This window comes from Haliaeetus albicilla, chromosome 4 (assembly GCF_947461875.1).
Source record: "Haliaeetus albicilla chromosome 4, bHalAlb1.1, whole genome shotgun sequence".
Classification (NCBI taxonomy): Eukaryota; Metazoa; Chordata; class Aves; order Accipitriformes; family Accipitridae; genus Haliaeetus; species Haliaeetus albicilla.
Window position 1 is genome coordinate 47,422,092 of NC_091486.1, and position 15,782 is coordinate 47,437,873.

A 15,782-nucleotide genomic window follows, 5' to 3' on the forward strand; every position below is an offset into this window, starting at 1 on the left:
TTTGGACGGTCAGCTGCCATCTACACCATCTTGCACATGCCTTCCTGGAGTTTGTACCTCTGACCTTTATTAAAGACAAGATCGCAGCAAAGAAGGAAGCCCTTCGGATCAGTGACTACCCGCTGCTAACAACCACAGAGATGGTGACCACCACACAGCTTTGAGAGCGTACAGGGGGCTGCTGCTTTAACCAAGAGCAGAAGAATAAAAACAACTTGGATCATGGTGGACAGCACTTCTCATGCTGGAGGACATTCCTCCTGAATATCTCCATCTAAGATAAAGCCGAGTGAGTTTGGTCCTGTAACAAACTCACCGAGGCTACAGCATCTCCAAAGATGTGCATTTTAATTATTTCCTTTTCCACATCAAGTCTTGATCTAGGCAAGCGCAGTGCAGGGAAAACCCTTCTTCTCTCCCCCAGTTCTCCTCCTCTTCCCTTCAAAAGGCTTGTGGGGATGCAGGGGAGGTCAGGTCTTAGCAGCAACTCTGCCAAGTCCAGCGCAAGAAGCGCTAGCGGGGGGAAGAACAGTATTTATCTGACCTCATTTATTGCGTGGTTTCATTTAACAAGGTTCCTTGTGGGGAGCTTTTAAGAATTTCAGCATTAAATCAGGTGACGTTCAGTCTGTCACTGCTTTGGGAAGGTCATAAACAGAAAACTCATCAGGACTCCTTGCTGGGAACGTCCTTACCTAAGGCTTTTAGACAACAACAAAAGTAACCAAGCAAGAAATTAGCAGAGGCATCATTCAGTATGTGTTCTTTATTCCAATTAAAAGTACATTAGAAACAGCACACAGGACCAGCAGCAGCTTTCATGACAATTCAACCCAATACTCTGCTGTCACAAGGTCATTCAGCTGTACTATTAAAGTAGGTGATTGAAACAAGTCTTCCACTCGACACGCAAGCACTCACTCACCTGCCACTTTAAATAGGTTTCCAACAGAATAAAAATAGATACACCCCAGAATACAAAAAGTTTAATTTTAACAGTTGTTTTTTTTTTTTTCACTAAAGCCTTTATACAAATTGATAAAAGGGTGCACAATTTCCTAAAATTTTAGGTACATTTTAAATGAGCCTTTTTTTACTTGGTAAAAGGATCCATGTTCCTGTCTTTGAACAGAATATGATGGCCAAAATTGCAAAGAAAATTCCTAGTTAAATTTACAATTTATACATTTGTTTTGAAGTGATTCCTGCACCGAGTAGCAGGCTGATGGCTGCTCACGCATGTCCCATTTTCCCCAAAAAGAGCTGTGCACCCTAAGTTCTAGTTCAGGAGCCTCCTTCTCCTGGAAACCGGGCTGGGGGAACAACCCACAGGTTTTCAGCTGTGCGCACGAGAATGGTCCCGACTGAACTGAAAGCCCGAGCACAGGAGTTGCAAATCATTCCTTCTCCGGCAAGGATCACCCTGGGGCAAGGGACCAATGACCTGTTTTGCACTACGAGCACAATGAAAGTGGAGCGCTTCCCGTCTGCAATTTGGCTGAGCAATTTAACTCAAAATTCTGGTACCGAAACATACTGTAACAGCTAAATTTGGTGTTCTAAAGGTATTTTTTTTGGTCAATACAAGCTATCATGATTTTTTTCTTTTACTCCTATTACTGATCCATGAAGCCCAGCAGCTCTGTACATTATTCACGCAGAGCTTCACAGCAGCATCTTAGAACTGGCACCACCTGCCTAAAGGTGACCAAACCCCACTCCCAACAGTCATTAGCATTTTATGGAGGTGAGTTTATTCAGAAAATTAATTAGTACAGTTCCGTTCATACTGCCCCTCCCTCCCCACCCAAACCACCTACACCTTGGTGAGGTTAAACGCTTCAGATGAACTTCTAGAGTACATACTTAAGCACTGTCACCACTGCACCGCTTTACGTATTGTGGCCATTCTAACAAATCAAGGACAAATTAAAAGAAAATACTGCCCAGTAAAAGCAACACGGCACCTGTGTTTGCGAGCATGAGCTACTGGAGACATCCTTAGGACAATTTACGTAAGGAAAAGCAGGGCAAATCCATCAGGAAGCCAGAAATGAGTCTTAAATAGCTCAGGGGAGCGCCAAAGAAAATGACAGCCTATTTTGTACAAGTTGAGTATTTAGCCAAAAACCAGCTGCCTTGTTTGGGGTTCTTTTTGTGTTTTGGTTTTTGGTTGTTTTTTTTTTCTTATGTAAGTCCACTATATATTCGGCTGTTGAATTTTAACTGATTAGGTTAATGCTGAACTTTATTCCAATTAAAAGCAATAAAGCTTTTTTTTTTTAATTTGTTTTAAGATAATTACATATTGCCCATTTTTTGGCAAGTGTATTTCTTAGAATTCAAAAGATCTTCCTGTTTTAAGGCTAAAACCAAGAAATGTTAAAAGCTTCTGTAAACATTTCCTCTTCCTCCCCATAGTTGCACAATTTGAAGTCCAACTGCAATTTTTAAAATGAGGTAATTTTTGTGTACTCATATCTTAAAGAGTCCTTTTCGGGACTAGCTGAGAGGCGTGCCAATCTGAACACTGATCCAATTGTAGTGGGAGAACTTCCACAGCAGGGTACACACCAGTTCCAGCAGCTGTAATTCAGTTAGTTATCTTCTCAATTTCATCCAAGTCGTCAGTATCCAATTTGTTTATCTTTTTGTCTGGGAAAGATGAGAAATAAGTCAGATTTTGTAACACAAAGCAGAGAAAAGGGAAAGCTGCTTTCTTTAGCTGGTCTTGAGGAGTTCAGGTTTATCCATGAAATGTTCAGTCAGCTTTTAAAACTACAACATAAAACTGTTTTCTTTTATCAAAGGCCCATCTGGGTACTCCAATGTTACCAATCTCTGGAACATCCATTTTAAGGACTATCCAGGTAGCTGGCAAACAGACGACTTATTTCTGCTCCTATCATGCATGGCATTTCACAAGCCTAAGTGACATTACACAAAACACAATGATGTGCTCTTCTGTGGTCAGTTTAAGGCTCAATAAATACCTGCTCAGTATACAGCTAGTCAAATCCTGCAGAAATGACATCTAATTTTAGAGAAAGAAGAAAGTCTGAGGGTACGTACTGAAATGTTCCTGGATTCTGTTGAGAATATTCATGCTGTGCTTGCTGTCCACCATGTTAATAGCCAGTCCTCGCTTGCCGAAGCGACCTGTACGTCCAATCCGGTGCAGATAAGTCTCATTATCTGGATTTCCATCTTTATCCACAGGAAGGTCAAAATTGATAACAACTGAGACCTGCTCTACATCGATCCCTGATAAAAAGAAAGCATTAGATTACACAACTACATTTAAACCACTTTACAGCAGGAACAGCCTCCTCTGGCCTGACCTGCGTGCAGTTTGGTCACCATTTCCAGGTTACCCAACAGCCGCATTTCCAACAGCTTTCAGAGAGCTGCCACGTGGCTGCCTCCGCATTAAGTGAAGAGTTAAAAGCCAGTCTCAAAGTCCAAAATGCATCTTTTCCACAATATCCTTATGGGGTACTTTGAAATAAAAGCTATCTGGCTGTTACACCAGAGAACCCCACTGAAATGGCTAATGGAAAAGCAGTTGGAGATGCTTTAACCAGCACTTGGATATTCTGGAAACTCTCCTCCTCTCCAAAGCTGTAAAGGCCTATTGGTTTTTTCCAAGTACTATGTTGTCTTAACTGTTCTAGGATGTCAAATTGCAACACAAATTCCTACTGGAGTTCAGTACTCTTCACATTTCCGTATTTCAGAACATGTTTATTTTAAACACTGAGGGTCAGCAGTACAAGCCAGGCTTAGCGCCAGAAGCATAAAATTCTCACAGGATGGACTTTTTAATCTCGAGCTGCAGGAAGCCTGCAAGGAATCCTGTGTTTGCCCACAGGCATCTTTATATACGCAGACATGGTCAGCAGCCCAGAAATCCAGGAATTACTTTAAGGACCCTAATCTCTCCAGACTGGAACACTTGAGGATATGAATTCTGCGAGCCAGCCAGCAGTATCTTATCTTAGGAACTGCTGCTTCTGCCCCTCCCTGGCCCAGCTCTGTCATGCCCTACCTCTGGCACAGACGTTTGTGGTCACCAGCACCTTTTCTTTGCCCTCTCGGAAACGTTCGATCACTGCGGCTCTCTGTTCCACCATCATTTCCCCACTGAGTAATGCCACCTGATGGCCTTCCTTCGAGAGCTCTGCTGCCAGCCAGCCAGCTGTCTTCCGAGTCTGAAACACAAAGTGAGGCCCATCTTTGGCAGGAAGTTTTAATGCTGTAAAGCAGGAACAAACCTCTCTAGGGTCAGCTGGAAGCTCCACAGCTGTTCAGTTTTTGTATCTCGAAAGGAAACAGCTCCTAAGTGCTGTGCCCACCCTCTCCCCATTACAAACTGTGCTCCCAGCTCTCAGATCAGAAATAGGAAAGTGTGCATCCACCACCACAGGAACCCTTCTTTAGGAAAAGTATGCATTTTCTTTGTGCTCTGCTCCTCAGCTTTCACTCTATGAGGATTACATATGTATGCTAAAAACTCACAAGTGGTGTCAAGTAAACAAAACTACTCAGCTTGGAAAATGTCAGGGTTTCAGCTGAATGTAGTTGTGAAATCCAATAGAGGCTTTACGCAGTCTTGAATTAAACTGTTTCCAATTATGATGTTTTTTTGAGCTCTGATTACGACTGATATTATTACATCTCGAGACAGCCTAAAAGCAGACTGCTGCAGCAGGCTCCAAATACAGGTTTTATCCCGCCTGAGCTAGCTTTACATGGCTGTTCTGGTGCTGTCAGCACTGGTTTTTTCCTAAGAGTTATTATGGTGGCTTCCAGGAAAAAAAAAAAAAAAGTCTCAGTATGATTCACAGGGAGACCCCAGAGGTATATCACCAATTACCTGAGGGAAACGGACTCCCAGGAAAAGCTATGATCAGCTACAGAACTACAAGACGTCCCCATCCCTCAGTCTGCCCTATTTTTATCCGTTTTCCAACCTCAGGAGTTTGAGTTTTTTCAGTAGTTCTGAGTAATACTTTGTTTTGGAAAACTGTGCATTACTCTGATCTTTGCTTCAGTGGACTTCAAGAATAAAAATTACCTGGATGGACAAACCGAGGGAGCCAAACCAGCTAGTGCTATCATGGGTCTCCAGATTTCCCTCAAAAAGGAAGCCAGAAAGGCCAAAGAAAAGGTCAATTTGTGTTCTCAGTTTCTTTCTGAAAAGCGTGCCTGGCCAGGTTTTTAGCACTAGAAGACACTAACAGGGTCATTGGGACTAACGTTCCCCGAAAGGACTCACATGGCAGAAGATCATGGCCTGGGCAATGGTGATAGCGCCATAGATATTACAGAGAGCCTGGAACTTCTCATCTCTGTTATTGCACAGAACGTAATACTGCTTAATAGTGTCCAGTGTCTCCTCCTCTCGCTTTAGTTTGATAATGTTTGGGTCAGGAACAACTTTTTGAGCAAACTTCCACACAGAATCCTCAAAAGTGGCTGAAAACAGAAGCATCTGGCAGTCCTTGGGGAGCATTCTGCAAGAGAGAGCAAAATGGGCAGAGCTCCCACGCAACACTGTCACCCCCCTGAAATCCTAATGGGATTAATGCTACAGGCAAAGCAGAACAATAACCTCAGAACCAGTTATTTCAGTGGCTGGAAAGACTAATGCTAATCTTACCAACACCTGATCGTTCCCTCACAGACCAGTGGCATCCAGACTTGCATTCTTAAAAATGAATAAACCCTGCTCCAGGGACAGGCTTTTTATTCTGTAAGAAAATGAAACTGCTTGTCATGCCCTGACATTCTGCCTCTATTAACCATCTGGATTAGAGCTAAATATATCATTTTAATCTTGTTGCTTTATCGGTGAAGACACCAGCCAAGAATCTAGCCCTGCTGTCCCTACGTTACAGAATAGCTACAATTAAAAGAAACAAAAATCACCTCAGGCAACATACACCAAGTCCTTACCTCTGAATGCGGATGCTCTGGTCCTGATGGCCCTGGGTTGCTATCATCACGTCAGCCTCATCCAAGACGAACACTTTGATTTTCTTGGGATCTATGAATTTCAGTTTGGAACACCAGTCCAGCACAGTGCCGGGTGTGCCGATTACAATCTGCTCGGAGATCTTCTGACCTCTCTCCACTGCCGAGACAAAAAGGAAGGCTTTTATAAGATGGCTGCACAGACAGTGAAATGCTCTGCCCCTCTCTGAACCAGCCTATTTAACCATCTGACTGCTCTATTGTTCATTTACTGTATTGCACCTGACAATCATTTTCTCATTTACAGTCTGTTGGTAGCATTTCACCTTACTCACATTTATTGCCTCGGACAGCATATGCAAGTTTCAGCTCTGGATAAAATTTTCCCATCTGTTCAATCACTTTTCCTGTTTGAAGTGCCAGCTCGTATGTTGGGGAAAGGCACAAACACTGGAGGGACAGAAGGATAACGCGTTTGAGACGATCAAGGTCCTGGGCAACACTATCACACTTGCTTTTAAAAATCCTTATTATTGAAGTTTTCCTGAAAATGAACATGCAAGCAGCTGAACAGTTTGTGAAAGCCCATCGGTTCTACTTTCTGAAACAAAGGGAATGAGTTGATACAATACAGTCGCCTAGCTGCTGGCTTTCTGTGTTCAGTTCTGCTCCTCAGGCTTAAGAGTGCAGATACTCTGCTAGGAAATATATATGCACAGTAGTGACAAGGAACTCAACACCTACAGTTAGAGATAAGAATGGCATTTTTTAAGGAAGGAATTCTAGCCTTGATAACACTGCTCACCTATCTCATAAGGAAATTGGGTTTAAAAAGCCCCTTTCTTGGCATTTCTGCTCTGTTGTCACAGGTATCTTCTCTTCAATCCCAAATTCCACTTACTTAACCCCTTCTGCCTGCAGTATTTCTCTGATTTAATTTCTCCCAGAATGATATCCCCCTGATTTAACTCCTCACAGAGCAACGGCTTCCTGAGTGATGCAAGGGAGGGACTGAAAGGAACAAGCTGTGAGCAAAATCCACGTCTTTTGCGTTAAAGGCATTTTGATAGATCCCCAAATCACAAGCCCCTGCTAAGCACTTTTACATAAACGGCATTGCAGAGATGGGTTCATCAAGCTACAAATTTATTATCAAAGGTCTCAACAGAAGCCCAGCCTCTTCACTAGGTGGCACTGCACCACCACGAAACACCCCCAAAACAGCCACGTCCCAGAAACTTCACCTGTGGATACTTGTTCCCAGGTTCAACACGACTGAGCATGGCCAGGACAAAGGCAGCCGTCTTGCCAGTACCAGACTGAGATTGTGCGATCAAGTTCTGTGGGCTGCAGAACATACAGCAGATGTGAGCTCAACCAGATGAACCACCCAGACAACATATTCATGGGGTTGAATGACAAAGAAAATGCGGTGAGTGGTGTTTTAATACCTTTTAGATTTACCACTGCTCTGGACTGGTGGCTAACTTGACCAACTATGCTCCACAGGGCTGAAGTTACTTTCTGCCCTCTACCAAGTCTCTCTTTCAGCACCTCTTGATTATGGAGATTTGGAAGGAAAACTGCAATTATCTGTCAGTACTTTTCCATTTTGCACATCTCCCCCTACTGTCTTAATACTTCATACATTTCAGCGCAGGGGTGCGGAGAGGAAAACCAGCCATGCAGGCAACGCAGCATCTCAACTACTCCCACCCACCCAGGATTTCTGGAGCTATGTTCCATAGCAGCCTTATCATTTCTCCCCTATGCTGACTAGGAAAATTGGATTGACCTTGGCCAAACGTTGCGGCACTGCGTGTTCAGTACCAGCCCTAGGAAAAGGACAAATCCAGGGCTGCTGTCACATAGTTTGTGACCACAGAAACACCATGCCATGGGAACCCTCTCACCACAGCCTGGACAGCTCCCCCATCACCATCCTCCCCTCCAAAGCTCAGTAACAGTACACTAAATCTTTCAAATCCTTCCTGTACTGGAAGGGAGTAGAAAGTATGTGTACATACGGTTCAGCAAGCATCATGGGCAGGGCATTCTCTTGTATCTTAGATGGTCTGTTGAAGCCCATGGCATAGACTCCTTGCAGGAGCTGTGGTTTCCTGAAAACAAAGGAGTTTTTATACCGTGACCTATTAAAGTACATTTGGTTTTCATTTTTGTACAAAAAGGCAAGAAAAACCCTTGCAATTGGACCTAGAGCCGCTCCTTTCTGTGCACCTGCTATAATTGTACCGGTGAAGTGACTATGATCAGTGCCTAGAAGCTACAACAAGTGACAGCAGAAAGTTTGGAAAGGAAGCTTTGCAAAAACCCCTTGATATAGTAAGTCAGCCTGCATGCCTGCCTTTCGCACCTACACGGAAAACCTTGTGTCACAGCTCTAAGGCTAGCGCTGGGCTTCTTGTCCTAAAGCAGCTTTTCAGACAATCCCGGGAATCCCAGAGCAGAGAGCATTAATCCTGTCCTTTAGGCCAATCTCTCTTCCTCAGCCATGCCTAATCTCGGCGCCAAAATTATCACTCCTTGAAGACTTACAATACGGGACAAAGCAACCTCAGTACATGAGGAACAGAATGAAGCATAACATCATGAAATCATTGCAAGGACTTCAGTAAGTCGAGATGGATTCTGTAATACAAACTGATGTCTTAACACCAGAGTGATACTGGCTTAGTGCACAAAACCACTAAATGACCAATAAGCTTAGTTCACCATGACTACACCTAGCGATCCACTGTTATAACCCAGCAGTCAAACCTAAGTGTGCGGTGATACTGCTGGTCCTCAAATGCTCATCAGTTGCTTTTTCTCGAGGGAGCTTTCTAGTCTCAGCAGACACTTGTGTAGACAAGGAGATCCAAGAACAACCTAAAATTCAGGTTATGGTGCTAGCAAACTCTTTGCTGATGACCTCCAAGTGCTTACTGGAGTGCTGTTAGTGGTGCTCAGAAGTAAGCGCTTTCCTTTCAAAGCAGGCTACAGGTTTCCTGCCTACCATTTCCTGCTGTTAAGAACTTCCTATTCAGCACAACATGCTTTTTAAAAAATCGTATATTACTTTCAGACAATGTCTGGAACAAAAGCTCTTTGAAAACATAACCTTGTGCTGCTCAGAAGCAAGGACGTACAAAGCCCAACTCTGCAACAGTTGCCAAGGATACAGCAAGTCATAACAAAATGAAGACTCAATTAGTCTGGCTGCCCCCATCATTAACTCACTTGGATTGTTTGGCTTTTGAAAGATGGGAATTAGTCTAACAGCCACTACAGGACCTCAGCTTTTCCTGTAGACATTCAACCACTAACATTAACGAAGTGAAATGACATCCTGACATTTCACGATGGGAAGTCTCATCGGCTCCAATTTCCCCACAGAGCTTGCAAAAGAGCAACAAAACTGAGATCACCAATATAACCAACAACAATCCCAGCAGGACAGCCTCTTCAGCACATTAAAAAAATATATAAATCTATTGTGCCTTAAATACAGCTATCATTGCTTGAAAGCTCCACTGGTAAAGGTATTCAATAGGAAAGGTCAGAAAATACTAATGCTAGTAGTCTCTCCAGTACATAAATCCAGTTGGCAGAGAAAAGATAAGCTTTTCCCGTTGTGCTATTCACTGCGGCTGCTGGACCTTCACAAATAACTGTCAGAAAACAGGCACAGAAGATGGTTGTGTTCATTACTTCTGCCAATAAAACAAATCTCATGTTTTCCAAACCACTGCCGTGCTGCTGGAACACCTGCTCCGAGCATCCCCACATTTGCTGGAGAACTGGTGGCCAAACAACAATGCCTCTGACACAGAAAAGGTCTCACTTTGCAATTCATGCAACCCTGGTGACAGTGGCCATGGAAGGACAGCCTTCCCTCCTCTGTTCACCTCATCCAGCTTACCACACGCCAGCTCCACCATGCATTTGAAGACCAAAAACCATACATTAAAATTCAGAACAGTGTTGCTACAGCTGGTTATAGAAAGCAATGCTAGCTCTACACAGACTAGGAATTAAAACGAGCTTGCTTCAGATGGAAGCCTTCACAAGGCACCAAGATAAAATAATTCTCCTTGCATTGAAATAAAACAATAAATGATATGCTAATTTATTAACGACAAGTTTGCAGTAACTTGAAACAGAAACCCATGCACTTTTAAGTGGTATCTCCTACGCAGCCAGGGAATCTATGAGGACACGAGGGGAGACTCTTAACTACCTGATCAGCTCCAAACTCACATCTGCTCTTTCAGTCTAATCAGAAGTGAGTCGGCGCTGTTCTCCCTGAGTTCAAGAGCAAGGCTTCCTACAACTCAGTAGGCCAATCAACACGCTGAAAAATATAGTCATAAGGGAGCCTGTTTTATATTTCTGTTCCCAGGTTTTAACAGCTCAACACAGAGAAGGCTCTGGCTACCCTTCTAGCAGCTTTGAACCGACAGGCACTTACAGTCGCAGCTCCTCAAAAGACTTCACGGAGTAGAGAGGTGATGTGGGATCCCTCTGCAGCACCTCCACTTGATTTGTTGTGTCAACCAAATTGCTGCGAATTAGCTTGTTCAACAAGGACTGGGCAGCTCTGTCCTCTGTTGAAAAAGGAGGTAGAAAAAAAATAAATTGCAGCCTGTTTCAAGTGTCGCTCCCACTGAAATGCTGGCATCGCTGAACCAGTTAAAAAGGACAAGATGCATCCAAATACTGAAATTCTCTAATAGAGAGCAATGTCATAAAAGAGCCCAAATTTTCTGAATAAGACATCTATCAAAATATCCCAGAAATACACATTAAATCAAACAAGCACTGTTTTAAGAGGGACCTTAACAGGTACAGAACTCTGTTTATTTAAGGTATTATAGCTTCGCATCTAACTGGAAGGTGGGACAGGGCTAAAAGCCTCTTAAAGCCTCACTATTATCTGACATGTGGGCAGACACCTTTTAGGTTTTTTTTCGGAAAGTCTGAGGACAAACGGTACTTTGAAAAGATTCCAGGGCTGAAACGCAGCAAGGGTTGAGGTTAAGTGAGATCAAAACAGAAGGTTAAACTACTGCACTTTGGGGTTTTGCTAAAAAATCTGTTTTCTAAAGCCACCTTCTGAAAGATTTAGAGCCATTACCCACCTCTTAACCGCCATTTCATAAATGCAACATGTTGGTTGCTACAGCAATTCCAGCTCCAGGGTTATCCAACTGCTCCTGTATCCAGTCCTGCCTTTGAGGATACTGCTATCCCCTTATTTCTCTCCACTCTAATCCAGGAGTCTCCCAAGTTATTACAGGACCCAATGGCTTTAAAAGTATTATGGAAGAAGGACATGTCTTACAATTAAGTCCTTGGGGCAGGATACAAGATCATCCATCCTGAGACATAAGGCAGACTTACTTTAAGTATATACGAAATTAGTTTCTTTTCAACATTCCTTGCCAAAGTTTTTTTTCAAGACGGCACTTACCCTTCTCCTCATCCTCCGTCTTCTCTACATTGTCATCTGCCTTGACAACAGCACCTAAATTAAATTAAAGCAGACGGTTTTGTGGCAGATGTGAGGCCAGGCAGCCCACACCCGCAGTTTTAGGTTTTGAATATTGTGGGAAAAGCTACAAAACAACCCATTTTCCTGACAAGAGCCCTGCTCTATTGGTGCACAGGAGAAACCCAAGTTACATCTTGCTCTGTACAGCCAAACCAATGGTTATCAACCACACCAACAGATTTTGCCCGCACAACTCCTTAAATGCAGCAAAACATGATTTTAAGAAGTTAGCCTAGCAAAACAATGTGCTAGCCAGATATTTAGTCTACGCTGCTGTTTAATCTTAGCTTTATGTTTCCCTTTTCTGGAATTTCTTGACTAATCAGGAATTTACTTTGGCAGCAGTGCTCCAAACCCAACAGAAAAACATTACGCCCTTTCTAAGACCATTTGGGTGGCTGTAACTCACCATTGGCATCTGGTTTGATTTTTTCTTCCTTCAGATGTAAACTGCTCAACTACAAGTGAGGAAAAACACAAAATCAGGGTCATTCAAAGCCTACTGTACCTACATTTTACTACTGGCCAGGAAAACCTGAACTTTCATCAAGGCTTCCAGATTTACTGCCAGCTAAAGCTATTGCAGAGGCCCCAGCAAAAACCTGTGCTCAAAGGCAAATGAGATGAAGTTAGCAAGATGAACTGATTTCAAGAGTTTTAAGACAAATACAGCTCTTTCTAAGCTTTAACAACAACACGGAGAAGGGGTTTGTTTTCTGTCCCTGCATCTCTGCTCCCTAATAGCTCTGCTGCGGGCAAATGGGAGAAAATTTACGTTCCAGGACAGGAACTTGAGCCAAGTGCAGTCCTGACCAACATAAGCTGCCCGAGGACGAGTCCCTCTCGCCGAGGGTTTGTTTTACCACCAGAAATGTGACAGGGAAAGGAGCCCTGAGGGTCCTGCTGCACATCAGGGGGCTGAGTAAATGCTCTCTATGATAAAGCGCAGCACTTGAGCGGCTCAGAAAAAAACCCAACAAAAAACCCAACACCTCAAACAAATTTAGATCTTGTCACAAAAAAAAAAAAAAAAAAAAAAAAGAGGAAAAGGGATTTATTGGGCCCCTGGAAGAAGACCGCAGGCTCGGTGACCACCTCTAAAGTGGTGCTGCTGACAGGGCTGTGTGTGGATGTAGGATGAAGGGGAAGGACAGGGGCCTCCCTGCTCTTTTGGTATTCAAAAAAAAATATGAAAGGAGTTAGAAAAGAAATTTAAAAAGGAAAAAAAAGGGGGGTTTGTTTTCGCTCCTAAAGGAAGACCCCAGGCCCAGGGACGCCCCGAGGCGGTGCTGCCGGCAGGGACCCCCGCGAAAGGGCAGGAGAGGGGCCTCCCTGCCCCTTTCATAAACCAGAAAAGAAAACGAGGAGAAAAGGGGTTTCCGGCGCTGGCTGTTTTCTGTGAGGAGGAGGCGGCGGCGCAGCCCCGGGGGCCGCGCGTCTCAGGGCCGGGCCGGGCCTCTGCCAGAGGCGGGGGGGGGGCCCCGGCCGCCCCCACCCCTCTCCCCACTCACCGACTCGGCCGCCGCCTCCTGCTCGTCCACGGCCAGGGCCCAGGAGTCGGTGGCCATGTCCGGGCCGGGGGGCGCTGGCGCCGGGCTCGCCGTGAGGAGCCGCAATGGCGCCGGGCGCGGGAAGGGCGCCTGCGCCGCCCGCGGAGCGCCGCCCCCCCTCCCCCGCCCCCTCAACGGCCCGGCGGAAACCGCGGCCGCGGCGGTGGCGTTCCGGGAGCGGCCAGTTCCGACCCCCCCCTCATTCCGGGGAATGCTACTAAAGCGGGGACAGAAATGGTGTTGGGAGGGTGTGGGAATGGGTGAGGAGTCGGTGGTCCACCCCGGGCTGGGTTGTGGGGTGCTGGGGGTCAGGCCTGGACCCGGTGTGGGGCCTGGAGCCGGTGCGGTGTGGGGCTGGGGTCAGGGCCTGCCTCACTGCGGGGTGTGGGGTCCGGCCCCCCTGTGTGGCGTGGGGCTGGGGTCAGGGCTTGCCTCGCTCTGTGGTGTGGGGCCTGGAGACGGTGTGTGGTGTGGGGCCTGGAGACAGTGTGTGGTGTGGGGCTGGGGTCAGGACCCTGCCTGGCTGTGGGGTGTGGGGCCCGGCCCCCTGTGTGGTGTGGGGCTGGGGTCGGGGCTTGCCTCGCTCTGTGGTGCGGGGCCTGGAGACGGTGTGTGGTGTGGGGCTGGGGTCAGGACCCTGCCTGGCTGTGGGGTGTGGGGCCCGGCCTCCTGTGTGGTGTGGGGCTGGGGTCAGGGCTTGCCTCGCTCTGTGGTGCGGGGCCTGGAGATGGTGTGTGGTGTGGGGCTGGGGTCAGGACCCTGCCTGGCTGTGGGGTGTGGGGCCCGGCCCCCTGTGTGGCATGGGAGCGGGGCTTGGGTTTCCCCTATAATGGAGTCCCTTTGGGAGCCGAGGCTGGGGGGAAATCACATGGAGGCTGTGACGCTTGCGAGGGAACCGTGGCTCTTTCCGTCTCTGAAATAGAGATGTAGGTGAAAAACAAGGTTGTAGAATGAGTCACGGAGGTGTAGAAGTGGCAGGAACATGGAAAAGTCGTTTGTGTCCTGTCTCTCGCTGCAGGGCAGGAGCTGGCTTAGACCTGGTATCAAACCTCTTCTTTAAATCTCCTGGAATAAAGGTGAGAAAAAGGGGAAGTAGAAAGGAAAGAAACGTGGGAAGAGCCTGCGGGATTTCTTTGCTGGGCTGCCGTTCCCTGCGCAGTGTTTGTGCTTCCTCGAGTCTTGTGTGGAAGGAGCAGCCTTTGAGGAGGGTCTTAATTTGGTTTTTTTTTTTATTATATGCAGCAGGACTAGTAAAATGGCCAAGCCTGTAGGCATCAGCTAGAAGTTCCCAAGGCGGTGGTTACTTCCTTGTCTCAATATTCACCCTCCCTTTTAATGAAGACACAGAGCCACTTTGTTCCCACAGCCTGAAACTTTCCATCTGAGCCATTATTTCTTTCTGTGCACGAGAAATCTTGCCCACACCTCACGCAATTCTGCTGATATTGATGCATTAGCCCAGGCAGGACCAAGCCCTTCACTGTTGCTCTTCAAATGCCCATCTGATTTTTATTTTTTTTTTCCCAGCTATAACCTGTGATTATTGAGTATTGTCATCTGATGCTTTCCCCCTGTCCATCTAACTAAGTTTCCTCTTCGGAGGCGAGAGCCCTGTGTCCCTCTGTATGTCAGGATCCCCCGCCCCCAGCCACACACGTGAACTTTGGGGTCTGGCAGTTTTGTAGAGGTGACATCATGGCTTTTTTCCATGGCAACTCATCACAGTGCCCAGGAGGATGCTGAACGCAGGAACTGAACGCGAGGAGATTTTCAATGGGAACAGAGCAGGCAGCTGAAAGCAAGTCTGAGACATTCATTAATAATTAGGGTAAAAAGAAAAAGGAACATGGGAAGTCCCAGAGACGGATGGGCACTTTAGCTGCAGAAAAAAAGAGATGCTCGTGCTTCCCAGTGTAATGTTTTCTTGCAGAGACACACACCTCCAGTAAAGAGATGTAATTGGGATTAGCCCCATTTTAGAGATGAGAAAATCGAGGCATAGGAAATGAGGAGAACTGCCTGTGGTTAGGCAGCGTTGGCTGGAGGCAGACCTTGCCAAGCCCTCCTTTCTAATCCTCTACCTTAGCTGCAATAATTTATTGGGATTTTCAAGGCTCTGGGGACTGCCGGTGAGGTGTGATCATGCTGGCGGTTGTGGGTGTTTCTGTGTTGCCTCTTCTGTACATGAAGAAAGACTTTTCTCCATCAGCCTCTAGGGCAGGGGTGGGTTCCTAGAGCATGTGCTCAGCCACCCGTAAAGGGTCCTTGATTTTCCTGGGCACTCTGCTGTCATGTAATTAAATATTTATACTTTTAAACATGAAATAAATATTCAGATTAATTTAACATTAATTAAATACTTAATTCCCCTCATCAGTGGACTTTGGCTGCGCTAGAACTGGAGATCTCAGGAGGGCAGGTGTTGCACCGTGGAATTTCATTGGCATTAACTGTGGTCCTTATCCACCAAACAGGTCGGAGGCTCCTTGTCCGTACACATACCTGCACAGAGGAGGTGGCAGTCCTTGCTTAGGCCTGTGTTACCCCTTTTTATCATCACCATCTACCAACAGGGTGATTTATGTTTTTTTTCCAGAGCATTTCAGGATGAGGAAAACTGCATTTACATACAGAGCAGTGCATGGAGATAAGGAGGAGTGCTCATTGCTCTCCATCTAGCAGGATATTTGGTTTAGGGTTGG

At 45.8% G+C, this 15,782-nt stretch overlaps 1 protein-coding gene across 2 annotated transcripts; it reads right to left on the reverse strand.

Annotated features, from left to right (window-relative positions):
• Positions 1-751: 751 nt before the first annotated feature.
• Positions 752-13,192, reverse strand: LOC104323820 (ATP-dependent RNA helicase DDX19B). 2 transcript variants are annotated; one of them, XM_069782398.1, is made up of 12 exons: positions 13,042-13,192; positions 11,940-11,988; positions 11,450-11,503; positions 10,448-10,583; positions 8,004-8,096; positions 7,221-7,323; positions 6,312-6,426; positions 5,959-6,136; positions 5,279-5,516; positions 4,049-4,211; positions 3,073-3,264; positions 752-2,655 (listed from the first exon to the last, which is right to left on the reverse strand). In XM_069782398.1, exons 1-12 carry the CDS (start codon positions 13,096-13,098, stop codon positions 2,594-2,596), a joined length of 1,440 nt encoding a protein of 479 aa, XP_069638499.1. In that variant the 5' UTR covers positions 13,099-13,192; the 3' UTR covers positions 752-2,593. The 2 variants fall into 2 exon arrangements, with proteins under 2 accessions (XP_069638499.1, XP_069638500.1); XM_069782399.1 differs by lacking the exons at positions 11,450-11,503; positions 11,940-11,988; positions 13,042-13,192 and adding an exon at positions 11,118-11,335.
• Positions 13,193-15,782: the final 2,590 nt, after the last annotated feature.

Coding starts and splice junctions, on each gene's coding strand:
- LOC104323820 (XM_069782398.1), bottom strand. CDS start 13,098: ATGGCCACCGACTCCTGGGCCCTGGCCGTGGACGAGCAGGAGGCGGCG. Junction 10,584..11,449: donor GACGGAGGATGAGGAGAAGG/GTAAGTGCCGTC, acceptor CTTTTTCAACAG/AGGACAGAGCTGCCCAGTCC. Junction 5,517..5,958: donor CAGAGCATCCGCATTCAGAG/GTAAGGACTTGG, acceptor TCTCTCTTGCAG/AATGCTCCCCAAGGACTGCC.